This window comes from Meriones unguiculatus, chromosome 5, assembly GCF_030254825.1.
Source record: "Meriones unguiculatus strain TT.TT164.6M chromosome 5, Bangor_MerUng_6.1, whole genome shotgun sequence".
Taxonomy (NCBI): domain Eukaryota; kingdom Metazoa; phylum Chordata; class Mammalia; order Rodentia; family Muridae; genus Meriones; species Meriones unguiculatus.
In genome coordinates, this window is record NC_083353.1 from 130609295 (window position 1) to 130635618 (window position 26324).

The following is a 26324-nucleotide window of genomic DNA, read 5'->3' on the forward strand; positions in this document are numbered from 1 at the left end:
TGGAGATTGCTAAAGACGGGGCTTGAGGTCAGATTTCCTGGGTCACCTAGGGTACGAGCCAGAAAAGCCAGTTTGCGGCCACAGTGCCTTCCTTTCTGGACTTTTTCTGGTCCCTTCTGAGTCCCCAGTAACTCTTTTTAAAATTGAAGTTGATTAGATTTTGAAACAGTTTCCCCCACGGGGAGGTGTGTGCATCGCTGTTCATGAGTGCAGGTCGGAGGATGGTTTGCAGAGTCACCTCTGTCCTCTGCCATGTAGGCCCTGGAGATCAAACTCAGGACCCAAGGCTAGGCAGTGAGCATCTTACCCACAGGGCTGCCTTGCTAGTCCTAACTGGATCTGGATTATTTTTTAAAAACTCCCATAGTTCATGTTGCCTGGAACTCACTGTGCAGCCCAGACTATCCAAAGACTTTCATCCCCCTGCCTCAGACTGGGACTATGAACATCTCGCCAGATGCTAGGCCCAAATGGATGGTCCCTTTCTTGTCAGCTATACTGTGGTCATGCTGTGGTCATCCGTTGTGTTTGTTTTTCTGTCTGCTTGTAGAGGTAGCTGTGGGCACTCATAATCGTCGCATGCATGTAGGCGCCAGCACAACTTGCAAGAATCAGCTCTCTCCATCCACCGTGTGGTCCAGGGGCCTTTACCTGCTGAGCCACCTTGCTGACCCCAGTTTCTTATTTGGGATCCTGTACCAGGCAGTTAGCTGGAGGGAGAGCATTGGATGGGGACACAGAAGCAGTTTAATCAAAACATGAAAGGCGGTGGTCTTTCCATGGATTCAGGACTGAGCACGCAGGCGCAGGGCTCGGGGTTTCTACAGGGTGGAAGAGGAGACCTTTGAGTTAGAAAGTTCCATCTGCAGACCTGGGCTCTATAGTCTCCATGGAGATAGCAACAGGAAGTTGGTATGTTGACATCCTTACCAGGGGCTGCCCAGGTCCTAGCTCCCTGCAGAGAATGCCATCAGCATGTCAGCCTTCTTGATGGAGGTTCTCAGCTCCCCTGGGGTTTGGGGGATATTAGCCCTACAGAAAGGCCCCTTCTTTGCTCACTTATCAGTGTGTCCCCGACAACCTGAGCAGACTTGCCGTCTTGCTGTCACCGGTAGTGTCCACTTTGCGGGGAGGGCTGGGTTAGGTCCCTGCTTCTGGTCTCTCTCTCAACGGTGTTCCTAAAGTCCCAGGATCCATTTCCTAGTCTCCCCACATCTGCAGAGGAAGCTCCTCCATTCTTCCACTATCCCAGATCATAAACAAGATGAAACAGGACAGCAGCGTTTGTGAGAGGGTCTCTGAGTGGGTAAAGGAGGCAAGCAAGGAGGCAGCCTCAGAGGGTGTCATGTCCTGTGTGGGATGTCCTGAAGGAGAACAGCACTCACTCGGGGACCCAGGAGAGAAGTGCAGGGGTTTGGATGAAATGGGCTTCCTGGGATTTCACAGCAATGTGGGGTGAGATTCAGGGTGTAAGAAATCAGACAAAAGGAGACTGACCGGAAGAGCTAGCCCCACCATCTACTCTTGCATTTGTTTAAAAGCTGTTGATTAAGTTTTAGCCAGACGGGCTAAAGTTTGGAACCGAGCAGGCCTAAATGAAGACTGACCATGTATTAGCTGTGGGAATGCGTATGAGTGGCTGCACCTGTCTGAATTCGTGTCCCCTATGAAAGAGGAACGTCACTTTGCAAGTCCTTTTGAGCGTCTATGAACATACATACAAACACACTCCTTTATGTATGTTACATACGTACACATATGTGTTTCTACAGCATGTTCCCGCCTACCGGCTCCTGGAAACAAGCCAAGTAGATCCATGTGGAGGGGGCAAACCATGGTTCTCTGAGATCCACTCTTCCACTTGCTGATGAGCAGGGAGGCCTTTCTTCTCCTGGCGCCTTTCCTCAGCATCTGGGGCGGGGGGGTGGGGGGGAGGTCACTGAACTCACAGATGTTTGAGGCATCACCTGTGGGCTCCAGGTGCAGGTAAAGCTTCTGAGCTTGTGTAAGGAGGCTGCTGTCCTACCATCCACACTTTGAAATCCTTCCTCCATGGCCACACGCCCGTGTTCATCTCAGCCTCCGACAGCCCCTCTCCTCATCAGTAATAGACAGCCTCACCTCCTGCTCTGCTGCCCTCAGAGAATGCCCTGGTGACGCAGTGTGTGAAAATGACCCTCCACTTTCCACAGCAGTGCTGGGGACAGTGGTCAGGAGCACAAATCCAGCTGCTCTCTCCACAGGGTCCCCCCAGCTCACAGGGATTTCTCTGGGACAATGGCCCCCTCAGCCTGCTTGCCTCTCCTCGAGCATTGCCTTCGCTGCTGGTCCAAGAACAGGCAGCCTCACTGAGTGCCTCGCAAACCTGGATCCACCCTAGATACTTGTTCCTGCCCCGAATGTCCAAGAATTCGGGAGATCCATGATGCAGCACTCGGGAATCTGAGGCAGGAAGGGAGGCTTGAGTCTGAGGCCAGGCTGGGCTGTGGAGTAAGACCCTGCCTCAGAACAAGATTTTTGCTTCCTCCTCTAGTCTCTACAAGGACACTTGGCAGAACGTGTGAAGTTGCTGGTTCATATTAAAGACTTTAAGGTTGTTGTTGTTCTTTAATTTTATGTGTGTGGGTGTTTTACCTGCATGTATATATGTGTACCACATAGGTCAGTGTCCAAAGAGAGCATTGGATCCCCTGGGACTGGAATTACAGACAGCTGTGAACCACCATGGGGGTCCTGGGAATTGAACCTAGGTCCTCTGCAAGAGCATCCAGAGCTGTCGGCCACTGAGCTGTCTCTCCAGCCACAAGAGTGTGTGTGTGTGTATAAACACACCACATATGTGGGTACTAACAGAGGCCATAAGTGTGTGTCAAATCCCCTGGATCCGAGCTCCAAGCAGCTGTGTGGTACCCAACATAGATGCTGGGAACTGAGCTCAGGTACTCCACAAAAGCCAGCAGGTGCTCTTGACTGCGGAGCCACCTCTCCAACCCCAACCTGGCTACATCAAATGCCCCAAAACAGGATCTGTGCCTTTGACCCAGAGTCAGAATGACCAAAGGTGCTAAGCTCAAAGGCTGTGCCCCAAAGAGCAAAGGGCTCAGGGATGAAAATCTGCATCTTCACTTTAAAAGACCTCAACTGCTTTTCCTCTGTCCTTCATGCCATGACTCGTTTCCATATGAGACACTGTCACTGGAGAGGACAGTCACTGAGGAAAAGGCTGGGTCCATTTCTACTGTCTTGCGGGATTTTCTGGCCATTGTCTGTCCTGTTTTCTCAGGCTGTGTGTGGGCGCAGCATTAATAACCTTGGAGAATAAATGACACCGACAGCTCCAAGATTGATTCATGCAGATGCGACTGATAACTGGTGCCAAATGAACCTTTCAGGGCCGGGAGCACCCACAGGTTTGAGGGTGTGGTGTACTTTTTAGTTAGGGAAAAAAAATAAGGAAATAAGATTCTGCTTTTGTCCCAGTTCGGGAGTCTTCCTCTCTTTGGAGCCTTTACATGGGCACAGAGTCTAGTCTTCGGTCTGTATAAACGCTGGCTACATTTTTCCATCTTACTGATTTGCATACCACGAGCTGTCTCAGCTCTGCCCAGTAGTAAAATCATATAGGCAGCACCTGTTTATCAGAAGGTGCATTTCCTTTTACAGAGACTGATGTTAAAGCAGCATTTTAGCAAGAATAGACAGTCCTACAAGAATATGTGGGCTAATGAATCCCTAAAACCCCAAGTCTTTCCCTACTGTTCTTCCTATTTTTCTATGTACACACTGAGATTGTGTGTGTGTGTGTGTTTGCTGACCCAGCCCTTAGAATGTCTCAGTGTGTTCATACCTTGAGAGCCACGCCCTGGGTGCACTCCTCAGAGCAAGGGCTGGGGCCTGGGTTTCCATGTAAACGGGATGAGGTCTATTTGAATGGGCCTGAGAGGGGTGAGCGTCCCTTCTTCTGGGTGTTCCCTTTGTGGAGTGAGCCGGTCTGCCTCAGGTAAGTCAGTCTCCCAACTGAATTTATTCTAGTTCTTGTTTTTGCTGTTGTTGGTTTGGGTTGGGCTTTTGGGTTTTGGTTTGTTGGTTTGTTTGCTTTGCTTTTAAAATATGTTTAGTAGATTCTCTCTCACAATCCCTCTGGGTCAGGAAGTTGTTTTTAGGTCTGTGTGAGCATGGGATAACAGCTGAAATTACTCCTATCCCACTCCCCTCACACAGACTGCTCAAAGGCTTCTCCCCAACTGCCCTATGCTACTACAACCCCCAAATTTGAAATGGCATTTGAAGAACAAAAATGCAGTCCCTTTACCTGGTTATTCTCGTGTGATGGATGAAGACTGGGCCACAGTTATGACAGCTGAGGCTTGGGTTCCCCTGTGGTTACCTGGTGGTCGGGTTTTGTAAAGATCAAGGACGTGAGAGTTAAGTCCTGCCACTTCTCCGGACGTGCTTAAGGAATTCTGGGAAACAGATGGCCGTTCTGTTTGTGCGGTTTCTCCCAGAGCACGCAGGACGATTCTGTAATAAACAAGTATTTGACATCTGTCAATGGTTGTGGACACGGTCCGGATCATAAGATGGGAGCTTTCTGCCATGCAAACGAGGCCCTCCAACTGTCCCGTCCAAGGATGCAGGTCATAGAAGGCAGGGCTCCTGCAGATGAGACTGTCTGGGACACCATGCAGCAAATCATCTGTTTGCTGTGGTTGTGTTTTTGGCTTTAAACAGGAAAATTAGACTTTTCAATAGAAAGTTTGCAAAAAAAAAAAAAATTAAGTGTGTTCTTTTTTCTCCCACTTTGGAAGCCTATTTAAGGGCGTGTGAACACACTTCTATGTTAAAGCACAGGTCAAGGCACCGGCTGATGAGGCTGTGGTTATTACTGATGAGTGCTGACATGGCTTATGTGCTAAGGAACTTTAAATGTTTTTAGAGAAATAAATTCTTGATTTTTATGAACTCTGGTATCCAAAGAAATGGAATAGTACTTAAGCTTCTCCAGTCTTTAATAGCGTCGTTTCTTATACATACTGAATAAAGGCAAAACTGTAATCAGCGTGTATTTACATGATACAGAGACAGGGCCAGCGCCATCTAACTTCCTGTAGGTGATACGGAACAACTCCTCGGCATTAGACTACAGCCCAGTTGCCTGCATGCTCTGCATGGAACAGAGCATCTCACATATGTAGACACAGCTGCCAACCCAACATTTTAAGATGCAAAAACAAAAATAAATAAAAGCCATGATGGAATGGAACGGAAGCTGAATACAGATTCTTATTTTTCAAGTTTTTTTTTCTTATTTGAGGCGAACACATTAAAATTAATGTTTACATTTTAAAGATATTCACACGTGCCTGTGTGAATGTCTCTACATTCAGGTGCCTGCAGAGGCTGGAAAGGGGTGTCAGATCCCCCAGAGAGGGACTTCCAGGTTCTTCTGAGCCACCATGTGGGTGCTGGGAACCAAACTCGGCTGAGCCCTCTCTCTACATGTGCTTGTATTTACGTCCTTGTAAGTCGGAACAGTGGAGAGGGCTCTCTTCCCAATGCCCGAGTTCGCACATGCTCACCGGTGGTCTGCAAAGGCGAGGACACTGTGTTCGGCCTGGCTCAGAAGACTGGCTGTCTTCCTCTGAGGCCCTGGGTAGACGCTTCGCCCTGGGCCTAATTTCTTGCACCCTGAGCTCCCTCCCACCCAAAAGAACCCTCAGGATAACACCTTCGGGGAAACGAGATGATCCATACATGCTGGATGCAGTGTGCCTGCGGAGCGGAGACTGGTCGCAGGAGTCAGACCTCTCTTTGCACCATGCTGCTGGTTTCCAGGAACCGAACTCGGGTCTTGAGACTTGGCCTTAGGCCACCTCCAGGTGCCGAGTCCTCTAGCCGCCACTGGCCTCTGTAGATTTTTAACAGACGGGACGGCTGAGAGGAGCAAGGTGACGGCGCTCTGGCCTGGCACAGTCGAGGCCCTCGGTTCGTCAGGATGCCAAGAGCCAAGAATGAGATGAAACCAGCCCTCCCTAACTGCAGCTCTCTGCGACCATGGTCAGTGCGTTCCTGAAGCCCTTCCGTAGGCGCCTGCCACTGGCTGTGCCCTTTAACAGGTCTCTCTCATCTGTATGGAGTTATGTGTGTTTTCATGGGCTTCAGACATGCTGGCATGATAGCAATTTTGAAATCAGTGTCCCTTCCCAAATACAAGTAACCAGAGGAAGCTTACAGGAAGAGCCCAAGGTTTAAGGAAGCACCCCACCGATAGCCAGCCTTTGTGTTTTCAGGCCCTCACATCAGTTCCTCTCTAGGTGAGAATCCTCACTATGAATGTAAAGGTTCAAACGAGGTTTTGAGAACTTGTCCTGGCAGGTCAGCAAGCTCCCCGCAAACGGAGTCATGGGTACTGAGTGGAGGCAATCCTCCCGTTTTGATTAAGTCTAAACTGTGTGACTTATCTAGCAAGACACCTAAGAGCCATTTTGGGTCAAAAGTGTGATGCTGAGTAACGGTCGCATAAATAAGAATATTACACTCACGTGGTACATCCCATGTAAAGAGATGTGGTGTGAGTGTGGGACGTGAACTCTGCCCTTTGAGTTCGGAATTTGTTTTACTCAAGGATGTGTCAGGTTTGCCTTAAAGCCGAACATTGTCCGTGAGAGCAGCTGTGACGAAGTTATGTGTAAGTAGGGGCCCATTTAACACTGCTGGGAATGTTTGCCTAGAGCGACTTCACCACTGACCGTGTCTCCTTGCTCCACAGGAGGATGGTGTTGGCTGCCTGGACTCTGAGAGCCCACCCCACCTCAGGTTTGCCAAGCTCATGAACTTAGGTGTACCCAGTTAGGTTTTACAGGAGTTCTCGCCAGCCATGTTAAGACATTTCTCCTATCCTTTTGTCAGGGAGTACCTCACAGAAGCATCAGCCGAACACGCTTCATCCTCAGAGAGCACTGTGACATCAAGTGGTAAGTAGATCCGGGAGAGAGGAAATCCAAGTTGTCTTTACAGATTAGGCTCTGGAGCTGGGGGTGGTGGCACACGCCTGTGACACCAGCACTCAGGGAGGCGGAGGCAGGTGGATTACTGTGAGTTTGAGGTCAGCCTGGTCTGTAAAGTGACAGCCAAGTCTACACAGAGAAACCTTGTATCGAAAGAAAAAAAACACCAACTACTAAAGAACCAAATTAGGCCCTGGGGTTTGGCGGCCTGCTAAGGGGTGTGCAAATTAGCGGTGCCTAGGCAAATGCTCCTTCTGCGGAGCTCACACGCCGCCGCTCTCCTCCTGTTGGCAGATTCTGGGTCAGACATTCCGCACATGGCTTCTGGTGACCTTGATTGCAAGCCTCTCTGTGAGAAGAAGGAGCAAGCAGGACCAGCCTCTGCCATGCCAGGTACACCTTCCAGGGGCCCAAGGGCTCCAAGCGAGCGAGCCTACAGAGTGGGAAAGTCAATGGCCTTGGCACCTCACTAATGCTGGGTATTCCTTTTCAGAAAATAATTAATATTAAAAAACTCTGAAGCTACAGCCTGGAGAAAAGTGTAAGAGGCAACTGTACTATACAAAGATGCTACCATTTTCTCTTTCAATCTTATAGACAGGAGACAAATCAGAATATGTTATAACAGGCCTTAAATATTGCCATCTGACAGAAACTGACCAGGTTCGGTCAGTCTCCTCAACAGGTGGGAGGAGAGAACCCCCTCTTAGACTATAGATTAGAGTATCCGGTCAGAATGGTGGCGCTGTTAGCCTTGGTCCCCCTGTCCACGGGGACAGCCAGATGAGGGGCAGGTCCACAGGGCTCCAAGAACAAAGCGCTTCTCTGTGTGTCTGCAGTGAGATGTCACTACGGTGCACACGTTTTGAGACCAGGTCTGGGTGTAACACAGCAGCTGGCCTGGAACTTACTATGTAGGCCAGGCAGGCCTCAAACCCACAGAGCTCTGCCTGCCTCCGCCTCCGAATGCCACGTTAAAGGCGCGCCCCCATCCCCGCCTAAATTCTATGCCTCTGACTCTGGAACCAGGTCAGTCCCAGGCTGAAAAGTTAAGGAAAAATTGAAAACTGCTTTGGGAAAGGGGGAATAATTTTCAAAAGAAGTTGATAGCTATCTTGTGCTTACAGTCTTTTTTGACACTACAAAGGCTGCTGTTTCTTGACAAGTACTAAGTGTGTCAGGTAGTGCTCGGAGCATTCTGTGCAGTGTCTGCAAAAATGAACAGACATTACCAGACGCGACAGAGTGTCCCCAAAGTGTCCCTCTTCTGCTTGATAGCCTGGTGTTTGGAAGTGTCCATGCTTCGGGGGAATGTCATGGTCGTTACCAGCCTTGTGTACACGATTTACAAAACTGTGTGTCAAGGCCTAACTTCTAATGCCCCTGCTTCCTCCACGTGGCTTCTGCCATTAGAAGGGGCCAGCATTCACCCCAGAAAACCTTAAAGAAATGTCCAGCCCTCGGTTTGAAAGGCCGTTCACACAGACTGGGAAACACAACTCAGCTCTCAAGCCAGCCTGGGCTACTCTGTCCCCGGCCGTGCCCTGGCAAGTGTGCTCTGGGGCATCTCACTGCTGCCACGTGCCAGCCCGTGCTGTTAGCCGGCCTCCCCACCCACCACCCTCACTGCTTCTTCCTCTTCTGACAGGCACCAGCCCAGCTCCTGAGAGTACTGCACGGCGAGGCCCCGGGTGTGAGGACAAGGCCGTGTCACACCTGGTGAGGAAGCGTGTTAACAGTTAAAGAGGGACACACCGTCAGGATCCAACTGTCCCTTCGAGTTTCACGGTGCCCTTTGAAAGTCTCGTTTTATTCTTTCAAGATATTAGGAACAAAGCATGCATTACTAGAACTTAATTCTGTGGCCAGGGTTTTGTTCACTTGGATGAGGCCACGCAACGAGCCTGGTTGACTGGCATGTGCTGACTGGCTCAGTAACACACCAGAGGCCAACCGGAAATGAGGTCATGGATGCACTAGTGCATAAAGCTGAAAACAGTGACTGGGACGTGTGTGTGTGTGTGTGTGTGTGTGTGTGTGTGGCATGCTGACCGGTGAAGACACAGATAGTCAATGATTGTGATGAGAGCCCACAGAGGAGATGCCGTGAAGGTGGCAGGGCTTTACACTGTTGACACAAACACAGGAGACAGGTGAACTCCCTCCACGAAGGAGGCCCACTGCGCTCCAGAGACTGGCTGAAGGCTAGCCTGGAGACATCCATCTAACTTCATGACCCTGCAAGGCTCTTGCTTCTGTTTTCCTCCTTTTGCTGTACATGTGAAGTTTGCTGGCACTTGTGTGGGATGAGGGAAGGGTGACCTGCTCCGTGGTTCTCCGAGGCTTTTTCTTACATGTGACTCCCTGTGTGTGTTGGCGGTGTGTGTGTGTGTGTGTGTGTGTGTCTGTAATTCTCTTTCTTTCTTGGGTATAAATGTGATTTAGGTTTCAGGATGACTGTGACCTTGGGAAATGAATCAGGAGATGTTCCTTCCTGATTCTGTTTTGTGGAATAATTTGAGAAGTGTTGGCTTTAAGCAGCAGCCTGCAGATAGAATTCTGTGCTAAACTGTCTAACCTAGGATTTTGTTTTTGTTGTTGTTGGAAGACATTTGATGACTGCTTTTAATTTACTAGGAGTTATGGGTCTGTTTAAATTGCTTATGTGATCTTGATTTAACTTTGGCAAGTTGTACATATTGATAAAATTATCCATTTCTTTTAAATTTTCCAGTTTGGTGGAGTACAGGTTTTTAAAGTATACCCTCATGATTCTCTGGATTTCCTCAGCGTCTGCTGTTATGTCCCAATTTGCATCTCTAATTTTGTCAATTTGGATATTCTCTCTCTGCCTTTAAGTTAATTTGGATAAGGGTTTGTTAATCTTGTTGATTTTTCTCAAAGAACCAACTCTTTGATTCATTGTTCCTTTGTATTGCTTTCTTTGTTTCTGCTTTATTGATTTAGCCCTCAGTTTGATTGTTTCCTGCCACCTACTTCTTCTAGGTGTGCTTGCTTCTTTTATTCTAGAGCTTTCCGGTGTGCTGTTGGTAATAGTGTAAGATATATCCAAATTGTTATGCAGGCACTAAGTGTTATGAACTTGCATCTTAGAAGCGCCTTCATTGTGTCCTGTAAGTTTGGGTATATTGTGCATTCATTTTCACTAAATTCTACATCATCTTTAATTGTTTTTCTTCATTTCTGGCTTGACCCATTTGTTATGCAGTAGTGATTTATTGAGCGCCCACAGTTTGCAAGCTTCCCGTTGTTTCTGTTGCTGCTGCTATCCAGCTTTACTGTGTGGTGGTTGGACAGGATGCAGGGGGTTATTTCAGTTTTCATGTATCTGTTGAGACTTGCTTTATGTCCACGTATGTGGTCAGTTTTGGAGAAAGTTCTGTGAGGTGCTGAGAAGAAGGTCTATTCCTTTTCGTTTGGGTGAAATGTTCTGTAATATGTGCGAGGTGCATTTGCTTTACCGTCTCTGCTCACTCCAGCGTTTCTCTGGTTTACGTCTGGATGATCTGGCAGTCGGCAAGCGTGGAGAGCTAAAGTCCCCACTTCACTGTGTGAGCGTCAGCATGTGACTTGAGCTGTAACGGCATTTATTTTACAAACTTGGGTACCCCTGTGTTTGCTGCATGGACGTTAAGCCTGCCATTGTCCTCTAGTGGATTTTTCTTTGAGTGTGTAGCATCCTTCCCTTTCTCTTCTGAGTTAGTTTTAGTTTGAAGTCTATTTTGCCAGATATCAAAATGGTGACACTAGCTTGCTTCTTAGGTACATTTGCTTGGAATATCTTTTTCCATCCCTTTACCCTGAGGTGATGTTTATCTTTAATATTACAGTTGAGACTTGCTTTGTGTCCAAGTATGTAGTCAATCTTGGAAAGATGGGTCCTGTTTTTATATTTAATCTGTTAGTTTGTGTCTTTCGATTGGAAAGCTGAGACCATTGATGTTGTGAGTTATCAATAAACAGTGTTTATTGATTCTTGTTATTTTGTTGAGGCTGGAGAGATGGCTCAGTGGTTAAGAGCTCTGGCTGTTCTTCTCGAGGTCAATTCCCTGCAACCACATGGTGGCTCACAACCATCTGTAATGGGGGTTCTGATTCCCACTTCTGATGTGCATAAAGACAGAGCACTTGTGTATATAAACTACATGAATAATATTTAAAAAGAATTCCTAACATCCATAAAGGCTATTTTGAAGTCTTTGTCTTGAGCCTCAGCTCTGTTGCAGTTCTCACGGCCTGCTGTGGTAGGGTTGTGGGGGCTCTGGTGGAGAATTGTCCTGGCTGTTATTGGCAGTGTTTTTACACTGGCATCCAGGCATCTGCCTCTGGGATGATTGTAATTCTAAGTGCTGATAGGTGCTCCTGTCTTTGTGGGGTGTGTGCTCTGTTCCTTGGTTTCTCTTGCCCTCTCTGGTTCCTGGGAGAGTGTGGTAGCTCTGGATTGTCTGGTAAGGGATGCTTTTGCGGTCCTGCCAGCTGTGGCCATGGGGTTCCAGGCAGAATGGAGCCAACACTTAGAACAGTGGTGTTGGTCGGCTGGAAGTGGGGAGGGTTGAGGTGGTGGACATGAGGGAGGAAAGTGGGTTGTGTCAGCAGGGTCTGCACAGCCACCTGGGAACAGGGCGTATGGGAGGGGTCACCACAGCAAGGACTCCGCAACAGCAGGCATGTTTCCTAACGAAAAATGTATTTAGTTCCCTGAGTGTCTCCATCCCTCTGTGTGTGAGAGCATCACAAAAACGACAGTGTGCCTCAATGTTCCCACTAAGTGTTCCAGACCACGGCAACACAACCTGCTGACACAGTTGCCCCTGGCTCACACATGAGCGTATGAACGGAACAGCTTGTTAATATCTTAAAATATATTTGAATGAAACTAGCCATTCAGTTATTTAATTCAAGTAATCCTAGTGCTTGGCTGCCTGAGGCAGGAGGATCACAAGTTTGAGGCTAGTATGAGCTCATGGATGTATATTTTGTCTCAAACAACAAAACAACTAAGCAATTCTGTGTGTGTGTGTGTGTGTGTGTGTGTGTGTGTGTGTGTATGTATGTGCATGTGCGTGGAGTGGAAGTCTAACAGAACGGATTTTAACAGGTGTATGTTTCCGTAAAGCCATGTAGAAGCCCATGCTGCAGCGTGAGATGGCTCCTGCATTCCTCCCTGGCTGAGGACCCAGTCTGTGCTGGAGACCCTGCTGTCTCTCTCCTCCTCATGTATGACACTCAGTTTCCTTTGTGACAACTTGTGTCACCTTCACATTTTTACATCCATGTCACTCTGGCGGATCTGGCCCTGTCCGCGCTGGCCTTTGTGGCAGTTCCTGGGTTTCGCAGAGTAGTTTTACAGACCAGGCTCAGGAGAGAACAGCAAGCCCAGAGTCCTTTGGTTCTGGAGCATTGCCATCCCGCACATGCCAAAAAAACTTCCTCCAATTTTAGGACACAGGGGAAGAATCTGAAACAACAGGAGATGGCCGGAAGGACAGCGCTACAGGAGGTAAGGCAGGTAAGGCGAGCTCACACATTGTGAATGTTACTTCCAGTGATACTTTGTAGGTAAAGCTGTGTCTGCCTCCCACAAGACATTCAACATCCTGGGTTAAGACCAGTCAATAGGACCAAGCCTTGTGTCGCGTTGCCTGCTTGGCCCCTCGGTAGCTATTTCCAGTAAGAAGGAAGCCTGTGTTATGAGCTACTCATCGCTGCTTGGAGTTTCAGCACCTCACATGAAAGCAACATGCCAAGGTTCACAAAGCAGGAGCTCCTCAGCACCACTCCACAGGGAAGACACAGCAGCCTCACGGACTCTAGGCTGGCCAGCCTCTGGTTCTGTGGTCTCAGGGAGGTACTTACCCTTCTAATTTCTCTTTCCCAGAATGGAAAGGGTGACTAAAACAATTAACTAGACTGGGCTGGGGTTGTGGCTCAGTTGGTAGGTGCTTGCTTAGCATGCACGAGACCTTGGGTTTAATTGCCCAAGATCACAGAGAACAGGCCTGGTGGCCAAGACCTCTAACTGTAGCACTCCAGAAGTGGAGGCAAGAGAGTCAGAAACTCAGGGTCAGCCTCAGGTATACAAGGAGCTCACAGTTCCACGTGGGACACACGCGTTCCTGTCTAAAGCCTTATTGAGATAATACTATACTTATAATCTGAGCATTAAGCTATGTTATCTGTGTCATTTCAGCCCCCCAAAGACAAGGCGACATCCTCATGTGACTCTTCGGTTATAGAAAATCACATCCTTATCTTTTAGATGCTTTGACAAGGCTGTGGCTTGGTCACAGTCATATGTCTGAAAGCCAAAGCTTGGCTTTAAACCAAGTGTTATCAAATCTAAAGCCAGCGTCATTCATGTCACACAGCTGGCACGGAGGAAACAGTCATGGTAGGGAGATTGTCCTGGAACCACAAGGCCGAGGCCATGTCTGTCAGCACTGCTTGAGTCATTTGCTTTTCCTGGTGCTGGAGCAAAATCCTTGACAAGGGAGCTGGAGAGATGGCTCAGCGGTTAAGAGCACTGGCTGTTCTTCCAGAGTTCCTGAGTACAATTCCCAGCAACCACATGGTGGCTCACAACCATCCATAGCCTCTACTGCCCTCTTCTGGCCTGAAGGTGCACATGCAGATAGAGCACTGATACATAAGATAAAAGCTTTGAAAAACAATCCAGCTCCCAGGAGGGAAGGTTCACACCTCAGGGCAGGAGGGAAGGTTCACACCCATGGATGCCGCCCATCCTGACGGTCAGGCAGGGCAGCAGGCACACCACACCGGACAGCTGGTCCCCGTGCAGCCCATGAGGAAGCAGCAGGGTGAATGCTGGCCCTCACCCACTTTGTGTTCTCGTCTGGGACCCCAGCCCAGGATGGTGCCATCCACATTTAGACCCAACCTAGAAGCCCCTCACAGAGGAGCCTGCGTTTTGTTTCCGTGATGGTCCCAAACCCACCAAGTTGACCAACTGCTCTCATTAGCATTGTTGCTCTAATTGCTGTGCACACGGCTGTTCCGGAAGGCTTGACCCAAGGCAGACCCAGCAGCAGGAGTGTGCGCTGACATGTGGGCCTCGGAGGTGCTGAGGGGGCATCAGGGTCCTCGGACTCTGAGCCGTCTTTGGCTTTCACGCACCATTGGTGTACTGAGATACAAGTCTGTGTGCTCCCAATGGTTTATCGAAGTCTCTCGCTATGCAAACAAGTTCATGAGCTGCCTATCAGCTCAGGCACGACTAAATGGCAGACAGCAGCAGTGGATGGAAAGGGCTTTTAGATGTTAACTGGGTTAATCAGATGCTTTTCTTTCCACAGAAACTGGGCTTTCCACAGCTCCCAAAGCAGCTGTGAGGCTAGCTACCTTGCAGCAGAATGAAAAGTAAGCCCCCCCCACCCTACCCCCTGCAGCCTCATGCCTGCTTTAAGTCTTCCTTGTTCTATTGGGCTGGGTATGAGTAAGTCCTTTCTCTCCCTCTGCAGCACTCCAGCTAACGAGAAGGAGGTGGAGGTGAGTCTAAGGCAAAGCTGGCCTTCCTCCTCCCGTGCTCCCCCTCCTTCCTCTTCCTCTTTCCCCTCCCCTTCTCTTTCCCCTCTCCTTCTCTTCTTTCTCCTCCTGTGCTTCCTCCTTCCTCCTCCCCCCTCTCTCCTTCCCCTCCCCTTCTCCACCTCCTTCTCCCCGTTCCTTCTCCCTTCCCCTCTCACTCCTCCTCCACCATCTTTCCTCCTCTCTCCCTGTTTCTAGCGCTCCCCCACTTCTATCTCCCTATCCCCCTCCCTTCCATTCCCTCGCCACATGTCAGAGGCCCCATCCATGGCTTCAAACAGTCCAGTTGCAAGATAAAGTTCGGGCAAAGCCCTGGGTTCTGGCCCAGGATCCTGGGGAGAAGGAAGTCCCTGCTTCACCCCTGCATGGGTGACTGGAGACATTGGGTCCCTAAAGTCTCTCTCTGTCCTCCTGCTGCGGCCACAGGCAGAATTTCTCAGGTTATCTTTGGGGCTTAAGTGTGACTGGTTCACACTGGAGAAGAGAGTGAAGCTTGAGGAGAGGTCCAGGGACCTGGCGGAGGAGAACCTGAAGAAGGAAATCACCAACTGCTTAAAGCTCTTAGAGGTGCGTGAACACTCTGGGTTACTTCTGAGTATTATATTCCTCATGATGTTATTTTAAATAAATTGTTTTCTTAGCTTACTTTTTTGAAAGAGTGTCAGTAAACGGGAATAGAACTGATTCTTTAGAATATTGTAATTTTTGCTGAGCTTGTTAATTTGAAAGTTTTGTTCTTTTTTTATGGTATACTGCAGATAGAAATCACACTGTGAACAGAAATATTTCCCCCCTTAGTTTCTATTTAGGATTCTTAAAAAAATTGTGTGTGTGCGTGTGTGTGTGTGTGTGTGTGTGTGTGTGTGTCTAACTGCGTTGGCTACAGAACCACACCATAGTGTGTTGTGTAGAAGTGAGGACTGGGTCCTTGGCCTGTTCTTGGTCACAGAGGGTGGGCTCATCTTCTGCCTGAACTTCCTCTGAATGATACCCAGACAACATGATGGCACCCCTTTCAGAGCTCATGGCGCTTAGGATTTAGACAGCCTTAGATATTTTCTTAGTCACATAGACAGTGAGAAGTACCTTTGTCTGCTCTCAGCTCTGTTCTTCATCTCTGATGGGATCCCTTGAAAAGGCATCACCAAGGTACAGTTCAGGAGTCTGTGAGAGGCATAACAGCATGGACCCGGCCAGCCTGACCATGCCTATTCTTAAGAGAGGAGACTGGTTATTCCTTGTGTTCTGTGGCAAAATACCTGACGAAAGAAATGTAGGGAAGAAAGAATTTATTCCTGCTTTATATCTGACTAAAAGTTTGAGAGCATAGTTCGTCATGGCCAGAAGTCATGTGACAAGAACAGCCCAGGCCATTTTGTCAGGGCAGGAGGCAGGTGGTCACATGGGACCCAGTCAAGGAGCAGAGAAAGGTGAATGCTGGTGCTCAGCTGGTGCCTTAGTTACTGCCCTAGTGCTGAGCTAAGACACCTGAGGCAACTTACAGAAGAGTTTCCTGTGCTTACAGTTTCGGAGAGTGAATCCATGACACACGTCCTCCAACGAGGCCACACCTCCCTGTCCTTCCCAGAGAGTTCCACCAGTCAAGGACCAAGTTTTCAAATGTAGGAACCAATGGGGTTCATTCTCATTGGAACCACAGCTGGCTTCCTCTTTTTCCTTCCTTTATTCAGTCAGGGACCCCAGCCCGGGATGGAGGCCCCTGCCTCCCAGGTGGTCTTCCCTCCTCTCTGGAGGTATTATAACTGACACGCCCAGAGCCGTGTCTCCTGTGTCATTCTAAAACCAGTCTCGAACCAGTTCAAATGACTGTGATTCTCCTCTAAATGCTAGCTTGTCCCCATGTGACACATTCCACTCATGGTCATTGCCGTGGAGGAAAGCCATGAGTGTACCTGGGGAGTAATCCAAAAGGAAGGGACTGAGAAGCGTGTACCTGAGACCCAACACAGATAGGATTATTTTTATTTACTGCTGGGCCTTGGTGGTGCCTTTAGCCTCATCAGATCCAAATGCAGCTTAGTCACATGAGAAGCGCTGTGGGGTCGTTTCAGTGCTTTGCTTTCTACACAGTCACTGACTCCCCTGTGTGAAGAGGACAGCCAGGCTCAGGAAATCATCAAGAGACTGGAGAAGAGTATCATGGTTCTCAGCCAGTGCACGGCGCGTGTGGCCAGCCGGGCTGAGATGCTGGGAGCCATCAACCAGGTAACAGGGAATCTAAGGGTCTGCACTCCCAGAGAGCGTGGCTTACATTTCTACAAGATTTCAGAACACTTCTGTGCATGGCCAGTTGCTGGTTTAAGTCTCTGAACCCAGCACTCGGGATATACAGGCACGTGGGTGGGTCCCTGTGGGTCCAAACCCAGCCTAGTTTCCACAGAGTTCCAGGCCAGCCAGGGACACATAGTGAGAAAGAGGAAACAAGGTAGAGATGGGGTCAGTGATAGCCCCATCGATGGACTCAGGGCAGGAGGCACAGCCCTCCCACGCCTGCATTGTGGGTTTTGAGAGCGTATGCAGAGGGCGAGCTGTGAGCCCTTTTCTCTTCCAAATCACAGTAGACCAGTAGGGTCTTTCTTCTTGAAAACACCCGCAAAGGGATTGGAGGGAGTCACACTCAGTGCAGATGACAGAATAATGAGCCAGGAGAGTCCGAGTGCACAGACCTTCATCAGCGTCCTGTGTGTTGACTGAGCCTCTGATGCAGCCTGAACAACCTAACTACAGCTTCAAGTGCGTCTGCAGATGCAGCTGCTGACTGGAGTCTCCTTGCTCACCCGTCTACCCACCCGTCTGCTTGCATTTGCGTGAAGTACACAGAGTCATAGAAAAGCAGAATTTCCGACTTCTTAAACACACAGGAGAAAACACTTCCTTCGGAAGATGTTTAATGTGTTGGAGGCTTTAGTCTGACAAGTTGTTATGTATTCTTCCTCACTGTCAACCCCTCACTGGGGGATGCTGATCATCTTTATTTGGATTAAAGTTGTGTAAGCACAAGGCTTAAAAAACCCAAGTGCCTCTGTGAGCTGCCTCGTCCCCTCACCCCCTTAGCTTTGTGTGTATATCTGTGTTTCTGAGCCACACAATTAGCAGGCGGCTTTGTGACATGTTTTCAGTCTTAAGCATGTCCGGTGCTTTCTGGCTATGATGATAAACGTGTAGTGTGTTTGTGAGTCTCTGCCCCTCAACCCTTCCCCTGTCTCTTACTCTCTCATCATCTTTCTTGACCAAGCTTTAAACTTCACAGTCAGAGCTGGTCTTTGCTACCTTGGATGAACCCTCTACTCTCCACCTTCCATGTTCAAACCACTGATCTGCCTGTCCTTGTCAGAACAGGAAGCACTATGCCCGGTGTGACTGAGCTCCTCGCTCACCCCTGCATGCCTGTGAGGCCTGGAAGCCAGTCCCTCCTGAATCAGCTTCACGCTTTGTCCTCAAACCACCATTTGTCTTCTCTTGTGTTCTCTGAGAAAACTGAGAAGATCCAGGGGGAGGGAGCTGCCCTAGGTTTGAACCTACCACCCACTCTACACATGCAGCCACTCTCCTTCCAGCAGCTAAAGAAGGCCACTCTACTGCCAAAGGCAGCCTCCTGCCTGGAGACAAGATCCCACCTTTGCCCGCTTACCCAGCTGAACCCCTTCCGCTCTCTCACTTCTTCCCTGTCTATGAAATCATTCCCACTGGCACATTGTTTTTAAGACAGGCAGGAGGCGGTGTAAAGCCACCTCTCGATTGGAAAGGAATTAAACCAAACAGTAGGAACCGGGCTGAGTGGCAGAACACTTCTGTGCATGGCCAGGTGCTGGTTTAAGTCTCTGAACCCAGCACTCGGGATATACAGGCACGTGGGTGGGTCCCTGTGGGTCCAAACCCAGCCTAGCATGTCCTAACACCTGGGACAGCACCAGTAAGATGGCTCTAAGCTGAAGGCTAGCCTAAGCTGCATGGCGAGGGCCACCTTCTTAAAAATCAATGAGCAGCTCTCGCTTTCCTCCCCGACCCAAAGCCCCTGCTTTCTCTGGCCACCATCTTGCTTTTCTGTCACCTGGTTCTAGAACAACTCTCTTGATGGAATGATTCTGAAGGCTAGTCTCTCCCCTAGCATTCTCTTAAACCTACCTGGCCCCAAGCCTCTACAAGCCTGCCCTTACCTCTGCCACACATGTCCATCCATCGAGCCCCCTCCCTGTCCCCCTCCCCCACATACTTCCAGGGCCAGCGTCAGTCTTCGCCTTCCTTAAGCCACCCTAAGCCCTGCTCCTGGAGGCCTCTGGTGCTCACACGCCTCGCCCCTGCCCTTTCCTCTCTGTTACAGGCTGCTCCACTCCACCCGGGTGGCTGACCAGCCCCACCCCTCCTCTGGGGACTCCTGGAGCTGAAAAGCTGAAGCTCCCCTTCTGCTCTGTACTCAAGCCACGTGCTCACAAGACCCACAGTGGTTCCCCTCGTCCTCTGCCTTGAGGTCCTTGAGGCACATACAGGGTTTGACATGTCTTCCCGGATGCCCGATGCACCTGGCATCCTGGAAGCCTCAGACCCCCCCCCCGCCTCCCCACCCACTGCCTCCCTCCCTTGGTCTGCGTGGTCCAGGCCAGAGCCCAGAAGCAGGGGAGGGCTCTCCACACTCCTGTCACCTTCTGCACTAATGGACAAAGAGTGTCCCATTGCTCTGCCTTCAGACCATCTGCACCTAATCCCTCCAACTTTATTCTTTGATAAGTCGTGTGTTTATGTGTGTGTGTGTGCACACGCACGTGTGTTCTGCAGTACCCGTGTGGAAGAGCTGGCTCATTCCTCCAGAGTGGATTGCAGGAATAGGACTCAGGCGGTCAGAGTTGCACACAAATGCTCTGACTCGCTGAGCCATCCCGCCAGCCCTAAACGTGTGCTTTACCTGAGCGTTGGGGACAGTGTCTCTATCTGAGCAGACGTGGCTCTTGCAGGAAAGCCGAGTGAGCAAAGCAGTGGAAGTGATGATTCAGCATGTAGAGAACCTGAAGAGGATGTACACCAAGGAGCACGCCGAGCTGGAGGAGCTGAAGCAGGCCCTGCTGCAGAACGAGAGGCCTTTCCCCTCCCTGCAGGACGAAGGTGAGGAGCAGTGAGGGGCGGTGAGGGGCGGTGAGGGGCGGTGAGGGGCGGTGAGGGGCAGTGACGGGCAGCAACAGGCAGCGATGGGCACGGACGCACACGCAGGGGAAACGCACAGAAGAAAGCCCGCAAAAAACTAATGTGAAAATGTTTTTCCTTTCAGATGACTGTCAGATCAAAAAACGTTCTTCTTCTCTAAATTCCAAGGTAATTGCTGATTTCATAATTAACAAATGTTGGTGAAATGCTAAAGAAATGTTAAAATAGTATTTGAAGTTGTATGCCTTTTACGGTAAGGCACATAACTGATTTAAATTTATGTGCATGGGTAGTAGATTATGTTTGATTTTTCATTACATGTCCAGGGTTATAGTTCAGTTGCAATTAGAAAATACAAACAGAACAGATCTTATTATTATTACTAGCCCTTTAACTCCAGTTTAAGGAATCTGAAGTACCTGTCCTCTGAAGCAAACACATTATATGGCAGTTTGCCTGTAGACCGGCTTGTAGTTGAGAGCATTCTAGACAAACACAAAATATCTGAACGAGTCTTTTTGTGAAGAGCAAATACTAATACCTCATTTCTTTTATACTATATGTTTCACTGTCTATGCTATAAAGTAGAAAAAGGTTTATTTTAGTCAATCTATTTTATTTACTGAGTATTATTTCTCTAGGGCTGTACCCTGGATGACCCCCCCCCCCATCTTTAAACTACATTTTCAGAGCACTCTAAGCCTATAAGAAAACCTTGAATCTGTAACCTGTTCTCCTGGCTAGTCAGAGTCTGGCAATTGTCTCTTTTTGTCTGGCAGCAATTACACTGTTTGAGTTAGCTCAGGAGCAGATACCCCAAGAAGATTCCTGGAGTGATGGCCTCATCTGGCTAAGTGCTTATCTGTTCTTAATGATCTCCAGGGCATAAGGAAGACTTCCAAATAGTGGCTAAAGTTAATTTTAGGATTTTCCTAAAAAGACTCAGACATAATTTTCTCAGGATAAGACATAAAATGAATCATATTGCAGAAACTCCACAATAATGCAATACCCAGAGACCAAAACCCAGAAGTTACAGATAGATGGACAGTGATTGCAGCAACCCACTCAGCTTTGCTGGAACTGTGTCAAGCAGCCATGCTGGCTTCTTGACTCTCGCCATTTCCAGCAGATATGGTGTATCTGTTCATATGGTTTATGAGGCACACCATTCTATTTCCTGCTATGTTTGTACGTCAATCAAAATGGCCCAACAGCACAAGGAAAGCCATTGTAGCAGTCTGTTGCCTCAGCGTCTAAACCAAAGCTGGGACCAGGCAGGCAGACGAGGGTCAACAGAGTCTCAAGGTTCCTACAGATATGTCCCTTCCCGGCACCCCTTCCCCAAAGCCCCGCAGCCCTGATTCCTCCTTGGGGTCTAACATCTCTACTTCAGAGCCATGCATCATCCTTAGCAGAAAGTCAAGTCCCCAAGCAAGAGAAAAGGTCAAGTCATTCCCCCTGCAAAGGTCTCCCTGAAGGTCTGACATCTGTTTTGATTATTAATATTTAATATTGATTTATCTTTTAGTTAAACAGCAGTTATTCCCAAACCAGCTGTCTACCCAAATCACCACCCAGAGACTAGGATTATTTAGTTAACCTAGAGCACAATGCTGGGCAATAGTTACTACCTTCTAAGCCTCCAAGCCCTCATAGCTTCCTCCCAGTCAGATTTCCCACATTATACTTGCTTTTTAGTCATATATTAGGTCCGGTTCACTTCTCCTGATGTTTCCAGGTCCTCTCCTCTGTGATCTCTCCCCAGATCTCTCCTCCTACTCCTTCTTCCTCCTCCTCTCCAGACCAGGATGTCCCACCCTATTCTCTCCATTGCTCAGCATTGGCTGGTTGTTTTTATTGGCAACACAGAGAACAAATGGTGGCATGTTTACACAAACTCGAGTCAGGTGATGCTTATTCTAAGCATCACAATGCAGTGTCCCAACTGAAACCAGGTAGTGGGGTAGAGAAATCAGCATGTGAATGAACAAGGGTAAATTGTATACACTCCACAATTACCTTACACCAACACGCAGGGCCTCCACTTTGTTACTGGTGGAAAGTGAGATAGGGACAGAGCCTAGGTGCCTCCAAGTCGATCTAAAAGCCAAAAGTCTTAGAGGGTGTGGCATGAGGTGAGCCTAGGGTGGTACGCACGGTCAGGAGGGCTCTCCTGCGTCATACCCAAAGGTGCTCCTCATCGATGCCCCAATTAGGTTCTTAATGCATCCAAGCTGACACTGGAAAAATCAACCATTATAATTCCTTTACTTATTTGCTACATTTAATTTTGTTGTTGTTGTTTTTAATCCCTGGTGGCACTTATTTAAGCTATACAATACTATATAATCCTCTATTCGCATCTCAAGGCCAACAGACACATTCATTTGTTGAAATAGGACAACTCATTTATGATGAATGTTCTAAAAATGTTCTTTCCAAGCAGTGCTGAGCCTGAGACGGGAGAATGGCCTGCATATGAAAGAATAGGACCAACCCTATAACTTGTATTTCTTTTAGTTGTCATAAAAACCTGTATTTTTAAATTATAGGCCCATATCAAACTAAAGTCTCTCAGTACTTTTCCAGAGGACAGGAGAATGTGACAGCCCCTCCTGACCCTAGCCCTCTGCACAGATGGAGATAAGGAAATGAACAAGCAAAGACCTCCACCTGGTTGCAGAATAACACTGTCTAGCAGCTAATCCAGATGGTCCTAATTCCCCTCCCAAACAGTCCCTGACCTTTTGACCAAAGGCGCGTAGCCGCCGCTTCTCAGAGAGACCACAGGATGAGCAAATTGCTTTTCCCACCTTTAACAATGGCCTAGTCTGGGCACAGGATGTACTAATCCTTTCCCCAGCTTTAACAGTAGCTGAATCTACATATATCAGGAAAGATCAGATATCCCCCAGACATCTGGGACAGAACTGACCAGACCCGGTGCCCAAAATAGACCCTATATCTGCTCCCATGCTGTCAGACCTGTAACCCCCTCTGTCCCCTTGCTTTTTCCTTTAAAAACCTGAGGCTTTCCTGACTCGCCGCTGACTCTCGTCTGAGTGCAGAGACAGCCCCAACGCGTGATGGCTTGAATAAACCTCTTACGATTGCATCGATTAGGACTCCTGAGTTCCCTTCTCCTGAGTTCCCTTCATCTGTCTCCCGCAAGTTAGGCTCTTGCTGGGCCTAACACATAGAATGGTGGTCGCCCCAAGCTGAGGGAGGCGAGAGTAAGTGCTAGGCCTGGGGCACTGCTGTAGCTTAGCGGGCTGGAAGTATGTGTTAAGCAGCTGTGGGGAAGGACTTTGGGAAATGTTACCGCAACGTTTGAGAAGAGAGAAATGTTTACCCCAATTTAGGTACCACACCACAGGAATGTCTATCGATGCCTCTTATTTCCCCAGCAGTATGTGTTTTCTGGGTGTTAGTTAAAGCAAATTCAGCAAAAGGTCCATGAATTTTAAATGTATTAATTGAAAAGTTTTCAGGAGAGTCTGTAAATGTGGCGAATATGGACTTCCTCTGGAGCTGGGATTTCCTAAGCATAGAAGAAAAGACAACAAAGGAGAGATGAAAAACACAGTTTTTCTTCTATAAAGATATAGGGAAAATATAAAATGGCCATAAATATAAACGTTTCTTGGGACAGATGCACGTGGGGACTCACTAGCAAAGGGTACAGTGTGAGCCAGAAACAGATGAAGGAAAACCCAGACAAGAAACATCATTCTTGGTCAGCAAAATTATAAATCCAAGGCTGGTGGAGATAGTCTGAGCTGATAAATAGTTCTGAAAGGTGATTTTCCATGTGAGAGCCTCCAGTGTCCAGCTGCTGCATGCCTGCCTGCCAGCTGTGCGTGGGCCAAGCCCCACGGCAGAGGATACTCTTCTCAGAAGTCTCTAATTGCACCTTTCTCTCCTGGCTAGCCATCTTCTCTTCGGAGAGTGACCATTGCCTCTTTACCCAGAAATCTCGGAAATGTAGGGATGGTAAGTACACTCGTAGGTCCTCTGCCTAAAAGAAAACTCATCTCTACGACAAAAACATAATTCCTTCACTGAACACCTATTTTATGATTTCTCAAACCTTGGAAGGTGCCTGGGATGGAAAATAGTGACAGATTCAGCCGGCGGTCAAGCAGCTGGTAAGTGAGACCTGTGCCCACCCTCTGGGACCCCATGGCAAGCTGAGGGGTGGTCTCAAGCACATGAGATAAGCTTTGAATTGTTCAGAGTGTGAGCAGCAGAAACGTGAAAACCCCACTCAGTCATGGCAGTTGTATGGGGAATGAGTTCCCTGGACGCGCACAAGAGAAAACCAAAATACAGGCCAATTTCTGCATTGATGCCAGCAGTGAGGGTGCACCCTGACTGCAGGTCCAGCTTTGTCTAACATGTAGCCATTACCTTTATGTAGGAGAATTCTGGGCACAAAGCAGAGCGAGCACCGCCCCTCTCTACACCGGTTCATTAGCACCTATTCCTGGGCAGACGCTGACGATGAGAAACGTGAAGCCAAGTAGGTGACCGGTACCTGCTGAGGGGACAGGGGCTGAGGTGGGAAGTGGTGGTCGCTTCAGCTCTGGGGAGAGGAGAGCGTTCGCTGGCCAAGACTCAGCTGTGAGCCACTTTATTCCCGTTGTTTGGGAACACAGTGGTTCCTCTAGCCTTCTGTCAACATGTTAAATAATTCCCTGGGATTTCTCAGCCCTCGGTGTGCTATCACCAGAGCCCCAGGACAATCTCCACCACGTTAGAGTGCTAAGGCGGGAATGAACACAGAACACACCTGCAAATGTGATGTACGCCCCTTTGTGACAGGCGTGCTTGTCTGTCTCACGTAACAGAGAGCTGTTTCAGTCTCTGATTGGCAATGCTTTGTCTTGCTGACCAACGGGAGCTGCTATGTTTCCCTAGCTGTCCTCAAGCTAACAGCAATCCTCCTGTCTCAACCTCCTGACTGTCAGGATTACAGGGGTCACCACCATGTCTGTCTTCTGGTTAGCAAATTTAAAAAGTTAAAATATGCTGTGTGCCTCCACAGAGAGGGTAGAGCACAGAAGATGAGGTGGGCCGTGTCACTGCCTCCCCTCGCCCCACCCTACCCGACTGTCTAATCACTGTTAAGTCGTCTCCCTTGGGTCTCCTCATTTCAGGTGATTTTAAAGTCACCGAGTGCCTTTCTCAGCCCTGAGCACCAGGAAGAGACGGTACAGGCTTCTTGCACGCCCTGGGATGCCGTGCACATTATGGTGACAGATCTGCTGTGAGCTCCGAGGGGAACCAAGCTCTTCCTTCAAAGACTTACAAAGTCTTTGTAAACAGAGACCAAGAATTAAGAAACTCATGCCTCTTCCTCCTTACACACCATCCTCTTTGGCAAATGTGGGTGTCTTGAGCTATGATTTCAAAATTCATATCCAACAAGGAGCTATGAGTTACAAAGGGGAGTCTGCTTAGGTGCAGGAAGCCCTCTCCAGGTTGTTATTTAAAACACGCTCAGCTTAGCCATTTCCCAAGGCACTGAATACTAGTTCGCTCCAGCTAGCTTAGCATCCCAGATAATTCCATATGCTCTTAAAACGAAGATGTTTAGAGTAATGACACTCAAACCGTATCCCATGCTAGACTGATCCAAAACACTGACAAAAAAGAATCCAGAAGAAGAAAAGCACGCCCGGAATCCTCTGCTCACAGGAGACAGACACAGGAGGATGCTCCAAGTTTGGGGCCAGCCAGGGCTAACCATGAGACCCTGACTCAAAACAAGTTTCTACTAAAAACAAATGCAACCAAGTGCTTATAGAAGACACTAAAACATGTTACTAAACTTCTGCTGGGTATTCATCACCTCAAGAAGTGTGCCATCCACATACTTCTTAAAGCATGTTAAAGAGGTACACACTTATCCAGGAGATTGATTCGGACTGGTTAAGACTGACTTTCGAAACTCTGTGCATTCCCTCTTGTGTCACTGACCAGGAGACTACAGACAGCTTACTTTATCTTCCTTTTCATTTTAATTCTTATTTATTCACTTTACATCTGGGACAGAGAGGCTATTTTAAATTCTGGTAGGTTTGGTGAGTAACATTCAGGATGTTGTATTTCTAGGCACTTTGGGTCATAAGTGAACTCGCTGGTGTCTGACAAGTGTAACATGTTGTCATTAGTGTCTGAATTTATTTGCAGAGGCAGAGATGCCCCAGAACAGCCAGGAGAAGAGGCAGTGGGGAGGACCAGGAAGCCCAGCCTTTCTGACAGGAGCAGCCACCCACCCTGGGACAGCAGAACCGTGTAAGCCACCTGCGGAGGGCGGGGTTGGAGGACCCAGGGGAGCCGTGCTGCACAGATGGCTTCACAGAAGGGCATACTGGCCTGATAGGCTGATGAGCCAGGCGTGGGTCCGGCCCACTGCTTCTAACCCTCTTCAACACCTGACTCTGGAGCCAGGCGGCTCAGACCCAGGCTCTCCCGGCCTCTGGCTTCAGCGGCTGCTTTAAGGACACAGTGGAGGTTCCGGCTTGGGCCCAGTGCGGACTAATGCAGACGTGAATGAGGCAGATATAAGATTTGAATGTTAGCACGGAG

General features: G+C 48.7%; 1 protein-coding gene across 5 annotated transcripts in view; it reads left to right on the forward strand.

Moving 5' to 3' along the window:
* Irag2 (inositol 1,4,5-triphosphate receptor associated 2) overlaps positions 1–26324 on the forward strand; it is a 43382-nt gene that overhangs the window by 16354 nt on the left and 704 nt on the right. For 4 of the 5 annotated variants that reach the window (XM_060384476.1, XM_021654153.2, XM_021654162.2 and 1 more), the window contains 15 exons: positions 6770–6816; positions 6910–6974; positions 7302–7400; positions 8656–8726; positions 12471–12537; positions 14342–14405; positions 14507–14534; positions 14997–15137; positions 16662–16796; positions 19541–19688; positions 19852–19895; positions 23661–23723; positions 23829–23878; positions 24151–24252; positions 25926–26030. In XM_060384476.1, coding sequence (XP_060240459.1) covers positions 6770–6816; positions 6910–6974; positions 7302–7400; positions 8656–8726; positions 12471–12537; positions 14342–14405; positions 14507–14534; positions 14997–15137; positions 16662–16796; positions 19541–19688; positions 19852–19895; positions 23661–23723; positions 23829–23878; positions 24151–24252; positions 25926–26030 — 1229 coding nt within the window. The remainder of the gene's footprint in view (positions 1–6769; positions 6817–6909; positions 6975–7301; positions 7401–8655; positions 8727–12470; positions 12538–14341; positions 14406–14506; positions 14535–14996; positions 15138–16661; positions 16797–19540; positions 19689–19851; positions 19896–23660; positions 23724–23828; positions 23879–24150; positions 24253–25925; positions 26031–26324) is intronic. The other variant, XM_021654171.2, reaches the window with a different exon arrangement.